The 19,703-nt window shown below is 58.5% G+C and overlaps 2 protein-coding genes across 5 annotated transcripts in view; one reads left to right on the top strand and one right to left on the bottom strand.

Annotated features, from left to right (window-relative positions):
* The window catches only part of ZDHHC3 (zDHHC palmitoyltransferase 3), a 39,123-nt gene extending 27,114 nt beyond the window's left edge, over nt 1-12,009 (top strand). Inside the window, exons 6-7 of one of the 3 annotated variants that reach the window (XM_037030381.1) lie at nt 1,531-1,661; nt 10,062-12,009. In XM_037030381.1, coding sequence (XP_036886276.1) covers nt 1,531-1,661; nt 10,062-10,325 — 395 coding nt within the window. In that variant the 3' untranslated portion in view covers nt 10,326-12,009. Of the gene's footprint in view, nt 1-1,530; nt 1,662-3,607; nt 5,120-10,061 lie in introns of those variants that run through there. The other 2 variants (XM_037030380.1, XM_037030382.1) reach the window with 2 other exon arrangements.
* TMEM42 (transmembrane protein 42) lies at nt 8,473-17,270 on the bottom strand. 2 transcript variants are annotated; one of them, XM_037030384.1, is made up of 4 exons: nt 17,071-17,270; nt 15,256-15,402; nt 14,424-14,613; nt 8,473-9,245 (listed from the first exon to the last, which is right to left on the bottom strand). In XM_037030384.1, exons 1-3 carry the CDS (start codon nt 17,245-17,247, stop codon nt 14,473-14,475), a joined length of 465 nt encoding a protein of 154 aa, XP_036886279.1. In that variant the 5' UTR covers nt 17,248-17,270; the 3' UTR covers nt 8,473-9,245; nt 14,424-14,472. The 2 variants fall into 2 exon arrangements, with proteins under 2 accessions (XP_036886279.1, XP_036886278.1); XM_037030383.1 differs by lacking the exon at nt 8,473-9,245 and having other exon boundaries at nt 12,553-14,613.
* Nucleotides 17,271-19,703: the final 2,433 nt, after the last annotated feature.

The following is a 19,703-nucleotide window of genomic DNA, read 5'->3' as shown; positions in this document are numbered from 1 at the left end:
GTGGGCGCCCCCAGAGAGGGAACTGGCTGTTCCGGGTCCTTGACAAAGCACTAGGCTCAAAGGCCACTTGTTCCAGTCTTGCAGAAATTCATTTTTAACTTTCTGGCCAGGATGTGGAGACTTTTTGTTAATTTGTTTTTTGTGGTGGTTGCTTTTTAACTGCTCGGTCAGGAGTTTGCATCAGGATTGTAGAGAACTTCTTCCTGTTTTAGAAGCATCCCACGAAAATGTGAGTGGGCGAGGGACTCCAACCAGAAACGACATCGAGTCTGAGGGGAAATGTAGGTGCTAAACAAAACAAATACATGAAATTTAAAAGAGGAAGAAAAATAAGTAAAAAATTTAAAGATACTCAGACCCAAGAGAGGCCACCTGCTGAGCCAGACCCTTCACGCGCATTATGTGGGAACTGACCGTCTTCAGCAGAAACACCCCATTTCTGCTCTTTTTCCCTCCATGGGGCCCCTTTTCCACTTCACTGTCTCGGGGGTTTGTTCTTCCTGCACACGCTGACTTCCTGGGCGTGGCCTTGCTGTGCTTGTTTCTCGGAGGGGACGGTCCAGTCCACAGCCCCGTGTTCCCCACTGTCGAGACTGGCATGGTTCTCGCGCCAGCCAGAGAGGGGGCGGGGGGGTCACCAGCGAGGCCCTGGGTGAACATTCTCTGCACACGGGTTCTGCTTGGCCCCGGGGCTCCAGTTCACCTCCAGACGTGGCCTCGGCAGCCTGGCAGTGCTCCGACAAGGCCTCCGTGTCATCACAGACAGCACCAACTTGCTGCTGGGTTAGCAGGCACAGGCAGTGTCAGCATCACGCAGGCTGTGACTGGGCGGAGCGTCTCTGCTGTGGAACGGAGCTGGCAGAGGCCGTTTCCACAGGGCAGGAAAGAGGCCAGGCCAGGTCACACCCCAGGTCAGCGTGGGCTTGCAGAGGGACCGGTAGCGGGATGGCGCCTGCTTCAGGGGCCTGACTGTCCCCAAGGTGCAGGTGCTCCTGAGGGCCACTGCCCTGGTGAATATCAGGTCCCAAAGCCGCCGAGTGACCCTGCACACCCGTCGTCTCTTCTCACCTCTGAGCAGACAGGGGCGCGGAGGGGCAGCGCCTGGAAGGGGAGTGCCCAGAAACCTGCCACACCAGGGTTGGACAGGGCCCCCACCCGCAGCGTGCTCTCCAGGGGGTGAGGGTCTGTCTGTGGGGTCGCCAGTCCTCCTGCCTGCACCCTGAGTTCTTTCTGGGTCCTTCTGTGGGCAGGCTCTGCGCTTGGCACGAGGACACAGGCGTCACTCGAGGGCCAGGGAGGAGGCAGTAAGCGAGGACAGGTGTGTGAGGGAGGGGGGCCACGGCAGGGCCCGGCCTGTCTCGGTCTTCCTTGCAGGAGTGCCATTGCGGCCAGGTGTGGGCAGCAGGGTCCTCACCGAGGCCTGGAGGCCACAGACGGGAAGGCCCGAGTCTGGCGGGGCCTGAGGCAGGGGGAGCCCTGGGGGCAGAGGGCGGCGGCCACAGCCCTGACCCCACATGCCCCTTGTTCCAGAGTGCAGCTACTTCTCGCCACCCACCACGGTGATCCTGCTCATCCTGCTGTGCTTCGAGGGGCTGCTCTTCCTCATCTTCACATCAGTGATGTTTGGGACGCAGGTACACTCCATCTGCACGGACGAGACGGTGAGCAGCTGGCCTGTCCGCCGGCCGAGGCACCGGGGGTGGGGGGAGGCCCCACGGCAGAGGCTGCTGGGAGGGCTGCTTGCAGAGCAGGCCTGGGATCCGTGGCCACACCCTGTGTGCAGGGCTTCCTCCCCAACATGCCGTGACGCCGGTCTTCCGGAACACGGAAGTCCTTGCCCCTCGGGGCTGGCACAGAAGTTCACACCAGTGATGGACCCCGCAGCCTTGGTGATGGGTTCCCTCTGTCACTGGTCCTTCCATCCTCCCACGGTCGTTCCACCCGGGCGCTGATCTGAGCCGGGTGCTCTGCTGAGTGCTCGGACACCTCTCACCAGGGGCCACAGGCCTGGAGACAGGGTGGTAGACAAAGGACCCTCTGACCCAGCGGGCACAGGCAGGGTCAGCTTCCCAGAGAAGGTGACTTCACAGCCAGGTCCTGAGGGCAGAGTTGGGAGGCAACCCCCCCCCCCCCCCCCCCCCCCCCCCCCCCCCNCCCCCCCCCCCCCCCCCCCCCGCATCAGTGGACAGCAGGCCCTCGCCAGGCCATAGGCTCACCTGGTCCTCATTCGTCCCTTCTCCCTGGCCCCACTTTCCACCTACCCACATCTCTTCCTCTGGGGACCTCAAAGCTGCTGAGCTGGAGCCACTGCCCCCTCCGGCGCCCTCCGGAGGTGTGCAGGAGCCTCAGGGTGGTCAGCCCACGGCTCTGCCTTGGGCGTCTCTTCCCTTTTTGGCTTTGGGGCTGTGAGAGCTCCCTGGCCCCTCAGGCAACAGTGCTCATGTGGGCGACTCCGCTGGGCTGCCAGGGTGCTGTTGTGGGGATTCCTGACGGCTTAGAAGGCCGGGGGCTCGTAGCAACTTTTGTAAGAAATGACATGGCCAAAGAGGCTGTGACACAGTGGTGGCCAGGGGCATAGATGCAGCTGTGTGTCCCAGCGGTAAACACGACCAGCTTCTCTGTGGAAGGACTGCAGGAAACGGAAGGGGACTGCCAGCCCTGTCCGCCCGCCCTTGGGTGCTGCCAGCCTCGTGGGCGCGCTCTGGGGCAGCAGAGGAGAGCGCCCCAGCCCGGCCCCCAATGTCTCCTCGAGGGATTGGATTGTGCTGGAGAGGACAGAGGAAAGGAAGGGCGGGCCCCACAGCTCATGGGAAACGGGGTCTTCCCCTCACCTCCGTTCTTCCCAAGTCCCCGGGCTGAGGACAGAGACGCAGGCTGGGCTGGCTGCCCCCTCAGCCCCACCACTGCGCGCCTCACCAGAGGCTGGGGACCAGCCCCCAGCCCCCAGCCGGCTCCAGCCAGGCTGCTGCTGTCCTGTCCATCTGGGCAGGGGACCTTGCTCTGGCCCCGCCCTCTGACCGGCTCCACCATGGGGCAGTGCAGGCTCTGTGACATCTGCTGGGGTGGCCACTCCACACTGCTCCCCTTGGGAGCCCTGGGAACCCTCGACAAGACCGAGGCTGACTGGTCTGTCCGCATGGCCCTCTAACCTGTACTAATGCCTCCTTCCTCCTCCTGAGACTGCCCCCTGACTCGGCCTGTCCCTCCTGTCCCGCCTTCTGAGCTGTGCCTCCTGACCCCCAGCCGGGGTGTCTGCCCTTTCACTTCTTTTTTTTGTCTGCAAAGTGGTCATAGTAACTTTGAACTCCTGCAGGCCTGTCCCCGAAGGACAGCCGTCACCACACCCCCCTGGGCAAGCCCCCCGGAAAATGGTCTGCTCGTTTGCCCGCCCTTCCTGGGAGGACTTACAATATCCGGCTCCCACCCAAAAGTATGATTTTTTTAAAAACACCTTTTATGTGAGGAAGGAAGGAAAATGTATCACGCAGGTAGCTTTACGGCTTTGAAAAGGAGGTGCTGACCCCCTTCCCCTCGAGCTAATGGCCACCCCGCCCCCAGCCCTGGAGGTGAAGCGCTCGACTGAAAGTGTGGTTGTTTTTGTTTTCAGGGAATAGAACAGTTGAAAAAGGAAGAGAGAAGATGGGCTAAAAAAACAAAATGGATGAACATGAAAGCCGTTTTCGGCCACCCCTTCTCTCTAGGCTGGGCCAGCCCCTTTGCCACGCCAGACCAAGGGAAGGCAGACCCGTCCCAGTACGTGGTCTGACGGACCAGCCGGCACTGCCCCGGCACAGCCCGACCCAGCACGGCCGCCAGCCGGCCTCGCCACCGCTCACACCGGGGAAGCAAAACTGCTCCACTAGGACGTTCTTGTGTCTCAAGTGACATGGCTGAGCCTTGCAGAGAAAAAAAAGTCCCCACGTTTTACTTGTAAAAGGTCATCCTTTCTGTTTTTTTTGGCAACTGACGCTGCTCTTCTGATTTCCTTCTCAAAACCACTTCTCCGGTCTCTGGTCTCCTCTCTGCTGTCTGTCTGGCCTAACGCGAGGGCGCTGTCTGCGGGCCGAGCCCTCCTACTAACTGAGACGTGACGCTGGTGGCGGATGCCTGGTGGCGGATGCCGGCGCGGGAGGGCCCAGCCTCCCCCTGCCCACGCGGCGGCGGAGGGCGCCCCCGTGGGACTGAAGCCCTGCAGAAGATGGATGCTTGGCCCGGGGGCAGGGGCAGGGCTGGGGCCATAGGAGGGCCCTTGACACCGCATCCCCCACGTGGACACGGTTTGCCTCCTGATCCACGAACTGGATTGCCTGCCTTGTGCTCTGTGGACGCGGGTGTGTGGCGTGACGGGCGGGGTGGGAGGGGTCGTGTTTGTATTCCGAGTCACCAGTTACATTCCCTCCGATCTGCTGGAGGAGTGTGAAGGGAAGAAGTCTTTCTGGTTCAAAATGCCTTACACAATCAAAAGAAAAAAATGGCGCGATTTCAGGCGAGCTCCATTTCCCTCCGTCTGCCGCTCACTCTCTCGCGCCCACCTCCCTGCTTTCCGGAGGCAAGAACGCAGCAGCAAGGCGGCCGGCCCCTGCCCCGCACCTGCAGCCCCACCGTCTCCCGGTCTCCCTCGCCTTGTAAGTCGCCAAAGCGGGTTCACATCCTGATCACTGGACCCTTAAACGTGCACGCACCCGCCTCCTGTCTATTCCCACCTGGGAGGCTGCTGCCCCGGCCTGGGCAACGTTGCCAGCCCCCCACCCCAGCCCCGACCTTCCCCAGGAGGTGCTTCCTACTGCGAGTCCCCTTTGCCTGAGGATTGTGGGGTTGCTGAGGACAGAGTGCCGGCCACATGCAAGCCCCTGAACCTGAATACTTCCCATCTGAGTTCTCACACATGGGTTGGGTCTTTTTGTCTGTCTGTTTCTCAAGCAATCACCACAAACCTTTTTTAGCTCTTGCTTGGGGTGGGATGGGGGATGAGGTCTGTCAACCCCAGTCTGGGATGGCGAGACCGTGAATCTAGCCATGTGGTCTTTCAGGGAAGTAAGTGGAACACGCCTCTTTCGGTTTTCTCAGTCAGTGCTTCCACCTGGAGACCAAACGCAATAAAAGTTTTCCAAAACCTGTTCTGACGCAGCCCGCTCTCTGACAGCGTTGCCACGCGGGCAGGGCCGGTGAGGGGCCGTTCCCACTGCTTTTACAGGACGCGTGTTCGTGCAGCCTCTCCAGGTGAGGCTCTTGTCTCCGAAACACGGAGGCCCCCTCCTAGGGTCGCTGGAGAGCTCCCCGCCCCCCCTCGGTGTTGACCCAGAGCACTGTGGCCGGGGTCAGCTCCCGGGACTCGCTCCTGCTGTGCTGTGTGTGCTGTCGTCACAGATGAGGTCTATTTTTAAATCAGGATTTTAATTTTTTTAGAGAGAGGGGAAGGGAGGGAACAAGAGAGGGGAAATTAGACATCGATGTGAGAGAGAAACATCAATCGGTTGCTTCTCATGCAGCCCCAACTGGGGACCTGGCCCAGAACCAGGCATGTGCCCTGACCAGGAATCGAACCAGCAGCCTTTCGGCTTGTGCGACAGCACCCAACCCACTGCGCCTCGCCAGCCAGGGTCACTTGTATTTTTTTAAACCATTCACTTAGGGCTGTGGAAGAAGTATGGCTGTTAAGTGACTCGCGAGTGGCCTGAGGGCTCTGGCCCTGCTCAAGCCCCTCAGGGCTCTTCCCTGGGGAGGCAGCTGCACTGCACTGGCCCTCCCACTACGGGAGGGCGGCTGGTCTCCAGCCCACGTCCACCCAGGAGGAGAGGGGCCGCCCGAGCTCTCCTCAGTGTTCCCGGGCGTCCGGGAAAGCGGCCATGTCTCCGCACAAAGGCATCCCAGCTGTCATGGGAAATGGGCCGGTAGAGCCCCAGTCTGTCAGAACGTGGCCTCCGCAGAGCAGAAGGGGACAAAGAAGGGGGGGTGACGTGGCTCATTGAATTAGAGCACTCCATGTTGGTAGCAACCAAACCAAACGCGCAAGGCCCAGGTCCAGACAAGCCTGCAGTTCTGCATGGGATTGGGGACCCCACGCTCTCGGGGAGTTTGGGTGGGCACGTGGGTGCTAAGTGTCCCGATCGGCAAGAGCCCTGCATCTCTGTGATATGTCTTTCCTGGAGGAAGTGGGAGACACCAAGTTCCCAGCTTTTGCTCATTGTTGCCAGGCTGCTTAGAAAGTTAAAACCCGCCTTCCCGCTCCAGGAATCTTCCAGATGAGGTCAATTAAGAAACTGTTAACCTCTGTGGGGTCGGCATCACACAGGAAGCCCAGACCTCGGGAAGCTGGGTTTTAAGTTGAGCTGGTTTCAAGATGTAACGATGCATCAGCCTAAAGGGTGAGCCAGCCAGTAGAGGTGAGGGGTCCCAACCTAGAAGGGGCCTTTAAAGGTGAGCGAACCAAAGAAGGCAAGGTTTTGCTAGAATTCCTCTCGAGACTCTTGACTGTGAAGCTCACGGGGCATCTCAACATGTGGTGCCCAGACCACCAGCAGCAGCTGTCGTGTGGCTGCTGCCCCTGGGAGCTTGTTCGAAATGCTCATCCTCAGGCCCCACTCTGAGGGTCCCCCTAGTGATCAGAGTTCAGTGGCCCTGCCGTGACTCTGACGAGCACTCCAGTGTGAAAATGCTCGTGGGGCCCTCGGGGTCGCCCCACAGGTAGCCCTGCCTGCTGCTGGGCGCCGTGGTGCGGAGCAGGCGTACCCGCCCTGAGCCCCGCCCCGCTCCCCAGCCTGCAGCCTTCCTGCCAGCTGAGTGCTGGGAACAGCAGAAGCACCTGCAGGGAGCCCCAGGGTCCGTGTGGCCAGCGGCCCTGCACTCCCATTTGTTGGCCAAGTTTCTGGACCAAGCGGCCCCGTGGGTGAAGGACCATCGGGGAGAGGGCGGGGGAGGGCCCAGAGCGTGGTCCTCCGAGCAGGAGCGGTAGCTCCAGGTGGTCAGTAGAGCCTGGCCTACTGACCCTGCCCACACCTGGCCTGCGGTGTCCATGGGGACCGCCACACACACAGGGCCCTGTGGGCTCGGCTGAGCCCCAACAGAGCACATACCCAAGTCTCTGCCTCCCTTGGGCCCTTGGTCTCGGTACATTCATTTGCGGGCATTGGTGGGTTCGTTTACAGATCACAGCTCACACAACCCTCAGGCCAACGAGGCCCGAAAGGCCCATGTCACACACCCGCCTGCACGAGGCGCTGGTTTGGGCCGCGGCCCCCTTACCTGGAGTCCACCGCCGTGGGTCGCTTCAGCTTGATGTGTGTGTGACTGTGCTCTCTGCACACCTCCAGCTTCAGAACTTGGCCTTCAGCCGGGTGGCTCAGTTGGTCAGAGTGTAGTCCTGATATGCCCGGCTGTGGGTTCAATCCCCAGTCAGGGCTCATACAAGAATCAACCAGCAAATGCATAAACCTGTGGAACAACGAATCAATGTCTGTCTGTCTCTCAAATCGATTTGGAAAAAAACCAACAACTTTGCTTTCAGCATACAAAACTCAAAATTGAGTCTTTTTAGGAAAAACTAACCCCATGGGCTCCTCCTGAACTTGAGGGTTCAGAACTTGGGGCCTTTTACGCTGCAGACTTGTTGGAATTTCTTCTCTCCAGACTCAGAGCTGTCTCTGAACCACGGAGGAACTTCATCCAGTGAACATTTCCTGGGGCTCGTGGAGGAGCTCAAGCGTTACCCACGAGTCCTGGTTGGGAAGGTGCCGAGGGAACCGACGCCAGTAATCCTGGGGGCTCTCGGGCCTCCTTTCCCTCCCCAGCGTTGCTCTGCCTTTGAGGTTGGCACCAGCAGAGCAAGCGTGTGCAGGAGGATGGAAAGGACTTGGGCAAAGACAGCAGATCCCAGGGCAAGTCCGGGTTCTGATGCGTGGGTAGCAGGACGAGCTCTGGCCACTGTCACAGCCTCTCAGCCTCTGCCCACCTCTGGCTGGTTGAGAGAACCCACAGTCGTGGCTTTGAGTGAGCCCGGTCGGTGTGGATGCAGCTCATGTGCTGTTCCTGGTGGTCCCCTGGGCCCTGCACTTGTGGTTTAACCCCCCTCCTAACACACTGCAGATGGTCACCCAGGAGAGTCATGCAGGGTCCCCAAAGCGAGTTGCCTCAATGGGCCACTGCCGCCTCTGCTCAGCAGGGCAGACTGGCAGGGGCCAGGCCGTGCGTGAGCCATGCGGTGCCCTGCACTCATCCGGGCCCAGGTGGGGCTCCTTCAGCATTGCCAAGGAGACCCCTCTTCTGAAGCAGCTGCATCTGTTTTGATTACATAAGGGACGCCTGTGCATTGGTGGGAGCCTGGAACGTGTGGGGATTTGCAGAAATAAATGTGAAACCCCTCCCCCAAAGGGAAACTCAGGTTCCATGAGGATGTCTGTGTCCCTTGTCATGAGGATGGAGTTTTCTGATGTCATGTAAAAATGTACTAACCCCATTCATCATAACTGTGCTGTGTCAGATTGTCTTAGCTTTTATTGTGAAATAACTTGACTTAACAAACAAGGGGTGAAAACAGTACAGGAACCTCCCACAGCCCCTGCAGTCAGTGTTGCCAATGGAAACAGCTTACACAACCGTGATGCAAACAGAGAGACCTGGAAACGCGTGCATATAACACTGGAAACCGACCTGCGAGCTTTATTCAGGTTTCCCTGCCGTCCCATGGATGCTGTGTGTTCTGGGAAGCTGCACGCGTCACGCGTCACATGTCACGCCTCTAGTCTCCGAGGGTCTGCCAGAGCTCCTTGTCTTCCTGGTCTTTCCTGAACTTGTTTTTTTAGGTGACATTCACACCACAAAAAGTTAACCGTTTTAAAGTGCGACTCTGCTGTTCACTGCTTTCATAACATTGTAGAACCACCACTTCTATCGGGTTCTAAAACATTTCCATCAGAGTTGATCCCTTGAAGACGACAAGCCTCGATTTCTGAGGACTCCCCTCGCTGCGTTTGGGCGGCAACCGCGCTGGCGGGCTGTGCCTTTCTCCGAACAGGTGCCGTTAGCTGTGACTTGGGTAAGGTGGTATCTGCAAAGTTTCTCTACTGGAAAGTCACTGTTTTGCCCTTTGTAATTAATAAGTATCTTATTAGGGGATACTTTGAAATCAAATTCTTTAAGCCACAGTTTTCGAAAGCCAAGGAACTTAAACCTCTGAGCCGGTGTTGGAAGGAGGAGGTGGAGAACGGCCCAGGGTGCAGTCAGATCAGTGTGTGCCTCGGTTTCTCTTTCTGCATAACACAGAGTGAGACCAGTTACGTAGGGTCTTGTGTGCAAAGGAGAAAAAATGCAGAACTAGGGACTCAGTGATTACTCCGCGGTGGGAGGCACGTGAATGAGCCCGAACCGGCAGCGCGTCCCCCTCGGCTCCCAGAGGAGGTGGAGAAGGCAGAGTCCTCGTCCTCCCCGCTGGGGGTCAGAGCCCCTGTGGAGGGTGTCGTGGGCTTCTTTTGACCTGGGGCTTCTCCCTCTACCCAACACCCTCTTTCTGTGGCCTGGTGGCTGAGGTGCAGCCGACACCCGGAGGCAGGTGAGTGGGCAGCTTGGGACAGGCCGCAGGGCGTGTCCACTGCATGAGCAGGCCGCCTGCCGCATGTTGTCCAGAGCCGCACACCTCTGCCTCCTCTCCTCACGTGCTGTTTGTACCCTGTCCCCTTCCCCCTGTCATCTCTCTCCATGCTAAGCTGGCTGCGCGCCCTGCCTGCCGTGGGAGAGTGGCCTGGAATGCTAAGGGGGGGGGTCACCTTTTCAGTGACCTCAAGACAGGTGGCCCAGCTCATGCCCCAGAGGCCTCAGGACCCGCCGGGCCCCTGGGCACAGCTGGCCCCACTTAGTGAGGCCACACTACCCTCACCGCTGGAAGTGGGGGTGGGCACAGCCTGGGTCTCATGAAGGCCCTGCTTGCTAAGACCCTCCACCCTGCTCCCCACTGCACCCCGGCAGCCCTCTGAGGGGCGTCAGTGCTCTGCTGTGCCAGGGCTGGGGGGTGCCAGAGGGGCACAGCCTGTCCCCTGCTGCTGACCCTCCTGACCCTCTTGTCTCCCCAGGGCATTGAGCGCCTCAAACGAAAGCACCAGCCCAGGGAGCACCAGGGCAGCTGGGAGACGGTCCAAGAGACCTTCGGTGGGGACTTCTCCCTGAACTGGTTCAACCCCTTCTCTGGCCCGTGCCACCCCGAGCTGCTTAATGACGGGGGCTGGGTGCGACAGGCGGCATCCACGTCAGACCACACGGAAACAACAGAGGAAACGACGGAGGCGCGGCTGCAGGAGAGGAAGTCCGAGGACTCGGCGGAGGTGACAGACGAGTGATGCTGCGGGGAGGACCCACCGTCAACCCGCTCCTGGGCACGACGAAGTCCCCACTCCCCAGGGCCGCTCCCCGGGCACTGCTACGTGCAGCCCTCCTTCCTCTCCCCATGGGGGGGCAGGTGACAGGGGAGGACAAGAGGCTGTCTCTGAGTTTGTCGGAGAAGAGTGTCCGGAGCGAAACTGCCAGGAGCCGCTCTCCCCCATGCTCCGGGGTGCCCCTCAGCCTCGCCCCAGCAAAGGGGGCTGCGGACGGGGCAGCCCAGGGCAGGAAGGAACTTGCCTTTGGTTTTCTCCGGACGCTGCACCCAGGGCCCAGCCGTTCCTTGCAGAGGGCGCCCCTGCTGCCTGCCCAGGCCAGGGGCAAGCCCACGGCCCCACCTCCCTGCAAGGGCCAGCGAGTCCCCACGCCCACATGATGCCCACGTCCGAGTTAGGACAGAAGCACCAAACTCGGCTCCCGTCCCCCGGACCTGGAGCCGTCACCGGTCCTGCCTTGAGGCCACAATCTGTCCCTTCACAGGTGGGTGGCGGGGGCCCATTTAGGCCCCTGGGGAGTCTCCAGCCTGCCCCACAGGAACGCCTTACTTGCCCTCCTGACAGAAATCTGGCCTGTGCTTCAGCTCACTTCTCCCAAGATCTCGCCCCTCTTGTCTCTGGGTGGGTGGGACAGGGCCGGGGCCTGCACATCAAATGCACCAGGAAGACACACCAACCGCTTCCCCCCCCCCCCCCCGACACACACACACACACTATCAGGAGGCCGGGACCCCGGTCACCCCATGAAGCCTGAAGGCCTGAGCATGGGGACCGCTGCCGCAGCGGTCACTGGGAGAGCACCTTCTGTGCAGAGGGTTTCGGGCCCTGGTTGGGTACAAGAGTGGGTTCTTGCAGCCCTCCCCCACCCCACATAGGCCCATTTTCTCAGGGCACTGCCACCCTAGCAGTGTGTCAGCCTTCCCTCCCCGCCTTTTCGATCCAGACAGGGGAGCGCATGCCCTGGGGCCCATCACTAAGGGGCAGGCCCCCTGTCCTGACCCCTGCTCCCAGCGCCCCGCCAAGTCCCAGAAGAGGGTGGTGGCCGGGCTCTGGCACAGGCCCACTTTCAGGTCCACATCAGCTCTGGCACTAACGCCTGCGTGAGCAGCCCTGAAGCTTGCTGACATGGTGCCAGGGCAGGGTGCAGCAGCCCTTGAGGGTGGACTGCACAGAGGACTCCACACCAGGGAGGGACACGGTGCTGTCCCTAAAGAGCCTGAGCTAGACCTCAGAATAAGTGAGGAGGACTCGCTGGCCTCTGCAGAGTTCAGGCCAGGTCCGGGGTGTGTGCTGAATCAGCCCCAGGTCCCCCGAGACGACGTGTTTGGAAGTGCTCTTCCTCGGGATCTCGGCCCCAAAGCCATCCCGTGTTCAGGCCCGTTGTAGGTAGGCACTTAACCTGCAGTCACCCCCCACCACGCCTTGCTGAGCCCATCCCCGTGCCAGGCCTCAACCACGGCAGAGCCCCTCCTGGGAGGACTGGACCATGGGCCTCATGTCCTCTCACCAGTGACAGTGGCCTCATCTCTGGTGGCTGTGGACAGCCTAACATTCCGCTTGGCCACAAATGGAAAGCACTGCAGCTGACTCCAAATCACAATGTCCTGCTTGGGGGGGGGGGGGGCAGCACCTGCGCCTTTCTCAATAAAAAGCTCTTTCTGTGGCCTTGGTGGCTGGAGCCTCCCGTCTTTGGCAGCAGGTCCCAGTCCAGGCCCCAGGTGGCATCCTTCCTCGGGGTCACCTCAAGCCTCTGTCCCCCTACTTCCCATGTAGGAGAGGAGTGTCACACTCAGGCAGTGGCTACACGTGAGCAGTCGCTGACCAGACCTTTTAGCAGAAGAATCATCTTGCATGCAGTGAGCACATATTAAGAACCTACTGTGTGTCAGGGAGGCAGGCATCTGGGGCAAGAGCGCTTCGCCCACCATCTGAATGTCATGTCCATTACAAACATTCACTCAACTCACACATGGGTCCCTGCCAGGAAGTGTAGAGTTGATGGTTACAGCCTTTGGGGGAGGGGCTGGGCAGCTCCAACAGGCCCCCAAATAAAGAAGCCCAACCCCTTGGAGAGGGAGGCCCAACCTGGAAACTTTGGAGGATCTAACAGCTCCCCAAAAGTCCACCTGACCCCCACACACAAGATGCCAAGAAGCCTGTTCGCTGGAGGAAGCGGCCCTGGGACCAGTGCTCTCGAAGCAGCAGCGTTTAATGGAGGGCATATAGGTCATCTGAGCAAGTCTGGAGGGCGGAGCAGGGGAAGGGGTTGCTGTCGAGTGTGGTCTCCCTCCCCTGGGCCTGCCTGAGGCTCCCGAGAAAGGGGACAGGCTCCTCCTGGAGTCTAGTTTTCTACGTGAAGACCCTATCACCTTTGAGCAGTGGTAACCTTCCCTCTTCCTTCCAATGGCTTGGCCTTCTGGCCCGGGAAGTCCTGGCACTAGAACTCCGGCTAGAAGTGCCGGTGACAAGTGGAGGCGGTGGTGAAAGCCACTGTCCTGTTCGTTCCTGACGCTGGGGTACAGCTCTCCATGTTTCACCGCTGTGTGGGGTGTCTGCTGTGAGCTTGTCACACCAAGAAAGTTCCCTTCCAATCCTAGTTTGCTGGATGTTCTGATCAGGAAAGGATGTTGGCCCACCATTCCTCCCACCCCTCAACGCTGCTCTCGCCAGAGTCCTCTCTGTCCCGAACCGGTGGCCATTTCTCCATCTCCCGGTTCGTTATGTGACCCCCAGCATCAGCCTGGAGGACCCCAGCCTCTTCCTTCAGGTGCTCCCAGGACACCACACCCGCCTGGTTATCCCACCCCTCCGCTGTCTGCTTGCTCATCCAGCTAATGCCCCACTTCTCCCTGACTTCTAAACACTGGGGCACCCGGGCTTGATCCTGGGGGTGTTAAGAAGGCAGCAAGAGAGAAGTTGGGGAGAGGTGGGCTGGGGCCAGATCCCAATCAGCAGGAGCCATGGAAGTCCCAGAAAGGTCACCTGTCCCTGTGCAGTGAGTGCGAAGTGGAGGGCAATGAAGATGCTGCATGCACAAGGAGGAGGGACTGGCCTGGACATAACCCCTCTCTCCCCCAGACTCTTGGCCCCAAGTCCCTTCCAACTACAGGGAATGTTTGAAGACCTGGGGCCAGCAGTCGGGTTCGGGTGGGCCAAGAGGGCTCTCAGACACCCAGGAGAGCCCCGGGGGAACTGGAGCAGGTGAGCACCACACTTGGAGCCATGCACGGGGACAGTTCACGAGCAGCACTGACATTGAACTAGGACTACAACCACATGGTGCGAGACACATGAATCTCCCAAGGATCTGGGAAAGGTCATCCAGGGACAGAGGGGCCTATGGGTGAAGTGTGGGGTGAGAGCAACCTCCGCGCCAGTTTCCTTTCCTAACGAGGAAAATAAAACCAGGTCCCCAAAGCAAGGTCCAGCTCCCCTCTGTAAGTACTGAGAGAAAGGACGGACCCTCCTGGACTTGAGGAGCGTCCGTCCCCCTGGCCGACATCAGAAGGGACCACGTGCCTGGCAGGCCCAGGAGATCGGGGCCTGGCAACTGCACTCCAGGAACTGCAACTCCCAAAAATCAGAAAAGGAAAATAAATGTAGGAAAGAATTAGGATTCTGGACCTGGTGGTTTTCATTTACTAAAGAGCAGGAGAAGTCTCCCTTCTCCTGCCGAAACTCAGAAGCATGACCCAGACGGCCCATCACACTGGCACAAAGTTGTCAGAAAGCCCCGCCAGACACTGACTCTGGTGAAACGGGCCTGGCCTTTGTCAGGCCACAGCGCTGTGACGACAGCACGGTTCCAGTCCACCCACACGGCAGACCATCCAGGGTCCCAACATCTGCCAAGGCCCCTGGGTGGCCTGGGAGGGCGGGCACCAAAGCACTGTGCAGAGAGGCACCAAGTCCCGCCAGGCAGCGCCCTGCTGTATGCGGTTCCCCTGCAGAAGCCAGGGCTGTCCACCCCCAAGGCCACTGGGGCAGACCCTGCTGCCCTAGGCAGCACCTCCCTCTGCACCCCAGATCACCTGGGAGGGGTCCCCACACTCCAGCCCGCACCTGAGCCACCACCGCCATCTCTCCAGCTGACCCTCGCAGCCACCCGACGCTACTGCTGCTTGTGAGAAAGGGCCTCCTGGGTCGGCAACAGGCTCCTGTGGATCAGGATGAGCCCGCAGAGGACGAGGAACACGCCTCCCCACCACAGGACCTCCTGGCACTCGCCGTACAGCAGGAAACCCAGGCAGGCCTGCGGGACAGAGACGGCTGTGAGGCCCCGAGACATGGCCCGTGGGCCGGCCCTGCTCCCTGGTGGCTGGCTGCCCTCCTAGGGCAGGAGGGAATGCCTGGAGCCACAAGTCTTGGGCTCAAAACCTTGCTGTCACTTTCAGCAAGTCACTCTACTCATTGTGGCCTCCTCTGCAGAAGTGGGGAGGGCACCTTCCTCATGGCATCCGACCCCAGCAAAGTGCACAAGACCAGCAGAGGCCAACCCGAGCTGGCCCACCGCATCCTCCCTCCTCTCCTGCACGACTGACTAGGCTGAGCCCACCTGGCTGCCCTCAGGCCACCGGGGGAAGGGGCCTAGGTTCTGTGCAACGCCAGAGTGGGCAGGCCCTTAGGAGATACCAGTCAGTGCACAGACGGGAAGGAGGGCTGCAGCCTGGAGCCACGGCACGCAGGGTGGCCCCACTGTTGGACTTCATGCCCATGTAACTCGGAATTCCTCGGTTTGAGAGACCAGAGGAAGAGCCGCCAGGGGTCAAGCCACAGCTCGCCCTCTGCTTCATTCCCTGACCCTTCTCCTATCCAGGGGAGCAGGGGTAACCCAAGGACCCCCAACCCAGAATGCATGTTTGGGACAGGGGGATGGCACCCTCTGGCTACTCACCGAGCTGAGGATGTTTGAAAAGGTCACTGTGACAGATGCAACAGCCGAAGACATAGAGAAACTGAGACCCCGGCTAAAGAACGTCCACATCAGTGAGTTGGTGGCAGCCATCAGAGCGATGCCCAAGGCACAGAAGCCCACATGCACCTGCAGGAGAAGACATCACTGCGGCCAGGCCCAGCCCCTCACAGCACACCAGGGTCACAGTCACTGGCAGCTGGGCCCCCACTGAGCCCCCGCTGAGCTTCCATCACAGTCCAGCAGAGCCTCAGAGCTTTCCTGCCAGGACTTCACTTAGCCCTCAGTGGGCGGCAGGTCCCTTTTATGGCTGAAACAAACTCAGATGATGCTTACTTGGCCATCTTCCTGGCCATGTGACCTGGGGCTGAAGTACATTGCTGACCGGCAGCCGGTGCTTCCTACTGAACACCAGTCTTTGTTGGCCCCACAGCGGCCAGCACAGGAAGTTCAGTCCCCAGGGGCCACGCAGTTTTTGTTGGGTGAGAGGTACGAGTCCATACGGGCAGAGTCCCCACCCCCCTGGAACAGGCAGAGCGTGCCTCTGCAGGGCTCTCCCTTTCTGTTCTGTGCAGGCCCTCCCCACTGCCCCGCGCCCCCCCCCCCCCAGGCACTGGGATCTGTCACTTTGGCAGGCCCTGTGCTGAACATTCTAAGTGTAGCCTTGTGTATTCCTTACTCTCACTTCACAGACGGAGAACCCGAGGCATTAGGTAACTTGCCTCAAGTGCCACAGGGAGCCACCAGGATTCAAACCCAGGTTGGGTGGCTCCACACTCTTAGCCAGGACACAGCCCTGAGCCGGGAGAACCACCTGAGACTATGCAACTGGTGGTCCCAAGCATCACCTGGAGAGCGTGCACAGACTCCTCTCTTTTTATTTTTTAAATACTTATTTTTAGAGGGGAAGGCAGGGTGAAAGAGAAGGAAACATCAATGTGTTGCCTCTCACACACCCCAAATGGGTATGCCGCTGCAACCCAGGCCTGTGCCCTGACTAGATCCCCAGGCCAGAGCTCAATCTACTGAGCCACACCCCCCCAGGGCTCGCTCTAGTGCACTCTCTCTCTCTCTCAAGGTAACAGCCTTGAGAGAGGGAGAGAGGATCTTCTGAAGCCTTCCACACAAAGGTCCCAGAGACTCTTCGCTTGGTTTGGAGGTAGCAGCCCACCTGCAGACAGAACTCCTTGGGCCCCCTGGATTAGCCCCTAACTAGGCTTAAAGGTACAGAATCAGCCCGTCCCCAGTGCAGGGCAGGGTCTAACCCTGGGTTGCAGACTCGGGATGGGTGAGGCAAGGTGGTCCAGGTCAACAGGCGCAGGGAGGCAGTTTAAGGATTCTCAACATTAGGGAATGTCCAGAACGCTTCCCAAACTCCAGTTTTCTGGAGTTAATTACGGAATACCCGTTAATTACGGAATAAAGAGATGGATAACAGGCTGTTCACCTTAAGTCACGAGGAGAGAAATGTTCAAGTACCACGGGGCTTAAAATGAGAAGCAAAGAGTAGGTGTGCGTCTTCCCCGAGAGAGAGCTAGCCCCATCGGAGGGCAGATTTCAGGTCCTCGACCTCTCCTACAGCCTACACTGGTAGCCCACACGCGTGATAGGAGTTGGGGGATGCTCTCACCCCAGGTGGCTGCAGCGCCCCGCTGCCGACGCGGCCAAACAGAACCGCGCGGCTGACGGGGTCCCTAGGACTCCAGCCCCGCCCCACTCGGAGCCCTGTGGCCCCTCAGCGCCCCTCCGCCGCCCAGACCACCAGCCCGCCCGCCGCGGCTACGCCCCGGGCTCCACCTCGCTGCTGAAGGCCAGCTTGGCGGAGGCGGCGGCCAGGGCCCCGAACGCGCCAGCACACAAGCAGTTGAACACGCCCCAAAAACGGCGCCGCATCGCGCCCGACTGGAGGTGAAGGGGGAACCCCGCAGGGGTGTCGGGGTAGGCGACCACTGCGCCCGTGGCCACGGTACCCATCGCCGCCTTTCCTCGCGCTCGTCCGGCCCACCACCCACCGGGCTGAGCGCGCGCTGCGTTTGGACGATGGCCTCACGTGATGCAGCGCTCATGTGAGCGGAAAGGCCAATGCGGGCCTTGGGAGGGCCTTCCGAGGGCGGGGCTACCAGAGGCGGGGCGGAGCCGGTGGGGGCGGGGCGGGACCGGGCCGGCCGGGTGTCTCGTTCTGTGGTTGCTGCTGTAGAATTCGGGGCCCGACAGTTTCAGTCCTAGCCACTTGGTGTGCCCCGCATCAACTTCCCCTGGACAGTTGTTAAAAATGCCGAATCCTAGGCCTCGTCCCACACTTGTCGAATCAAAATCTGCATTTTGACGAGACGCCCTCGGGATTCACCTGCACTTTCCACGCTAAGAAGTGCAAAACGGAGAGGTGCTTCGGCAGAGGGCACTAGAGACCTCCAGACTCAGCGAGAAGGCGGGCTCCGACGAGGGTTTCCGACAAATCAAAAGGCCTAGGTATATACAGGCTCATCGCTGGACATTTAGAAAAGATGTCATCGGTAATCACGCCACTCAGATAATCACAATTAACATTAATTTCCCATGCACTTAAAGATGCTTAAAAAGTTTTCGTTTAAGAAGTATTTAGTATATGTCTGAAAATAAAATGCTGTTGAAATGTATTTTGCTGTGTATGATGTGCATTATTTTGCCCAAATTTTTGAGGAAAAATATGAATATGCCTTATACATGGGAGTGCATTACACATGGCAAAATATGGCATGAAGGGAAAAATTCAAAACGAAAAAATAAAAAATGTATGAAGGACTATTTCCACACTCCAGGAAAATCATGGTTATAGGTTAATTTTTCCCTTTGCATATGTAGTTTTATATATAGCACACATTTTAAAAAATTACATATAGGGCCCTGGCTGGTGTGGTTCAGTGGACTGAGTGCCAGCCTGGGAACCTTAAAGGGTCACCGGTTGGATTGCCAGTGAGGACACATGCCTGGGTTGCCGCCGGCCAGGTCTCCAGTGGGGGGCATGTGAAAGGCAAGCCCACATTGTTGTTTCTCTTCCATTCTCCTTTCCCCTCTCTAAAAATAAATGAAATCTTTTTAAAAATAAAAAGTTTAGGGACTTCTGCCAAGATGGAGGTGTAGGTGGAAACACTGTGCCTTCTCCCACAACCAAGTTTGAATACAACAAAGGTTTAGTAAACAAAGACGCAGCCAAAGAACAGAAAATGGAACTATACTGAAGTCTGACAACAATGAACTTTTCAGCTGAACGGGTAAGAGGGGCCGAGCCAGCAGCGGAGCAGGGATAGGCAAGAAAGAGCCCCCGACCCCAGGCGTCTGGGGTAGCTTCGGGCGGATGCAGTGAGGGTGCAGGGCGGCGGGCTGGGCGAGGTCACACATTCACTCGCAGATAAACCAGCAGAGGAGTGCGCAGTGGGACGGACCGCGCAGGCCCCAGCAGCGGCGGACAGCAGAGGGGACCGCCATTGCTTTCTTTTTACCCCCGCCCCCACATACAGCCTCACAACCCAGCGACTGAGTGGCCCGGCCCTGGTGAACATCTAGGGCTACGCTCCTCATACATAACAGGCACAAACAGTCCAAAATATGGCTCAAGAAGAACTCAGCCCCAGAGCCAATAACTCTAAGCGACCAGTAAATAGCGAACCTCTCAGATGCACAATTCAAGACACTGGTGATCAGGATGCTCACAGAACGGGCTGATTTTAGCCACAAATTAGAGGAACATATGAAGGCTAAACTAATTGAAATGAAGGGAAATGCACAGGAAACCAATAGTGATGGAAAGGAAACTGGGACTCAAATCAAGGGAGTGGACCAGAAGGAAGAAAAAAATGACCAAACAGAAAAAAGTGAAATTACAAGAATTCAAAAAAATGAGGAGAGACTTAGGAACCTCCAGGACATCTTTAAACATTCCAGCATCCGGATTATAGGGGTACCAGAGGGGAAAAGAAACAGCCATGAGTGGAAAACTTATTTGAACAAATAGTAAAGGAGAACTTCCCCAGTCTGGCAAAGGCAACAGACTTCCAGGAAGTCCAGGAAGCTCAGAGAGTTCCAAAGAAGTTGGACCCAAGAAGGAACACACCAAGGTACATCATAATTACATTAGCCAGGATTAAAATGAAGGAGAGAATCCTAGAAGTAGCAAGAGATAAGGGGACAGTCACCTACAAAGGAGTTCCCATCAGACTGTCAGCGGATTTCTCAAAAGAGACCTTACAGGCAAGAAGGAGCTGGAAGGAAGTCTTCCAAGTCATGAAATCCAAAGACCTACATCCCAGATTGCTCTATCCAGCAAAGCTTTCATTTAGAATGGAAGGACAGATAAAGTGCTTCTCAGATAAGGTCAAATTCAAGGAGTTCATCATCACCAAGTCCTTATTATATGAAATGTTAAAGGGACTTATCTAAGAAAAAGAAGATAA

The sequence above is a fragment of the Sturnira hondurensis genome, unplaced genomic scaffold (assembly GCF_014824575.4).
Source record: "Sturnira hondurensis isolate 20B ecotype Veracruz unplaced genomic scaffold, ASM1482457v3 Scaffold0020787, whole genome shotgun sequence".
Classification (NCBI taxonomy): domain Eukaryota; kingdom Metazoa; phylum Chordata; class Mammalia; order Chiroptera; family Phyllostomidae; genus Sturnira; species Sturnira hondurensis.
The sequence above is the reverse complement of the archived record's forward strand: the minus strand, read 5'-3'. Positions and strand labels throughout refer to the sequence as shown.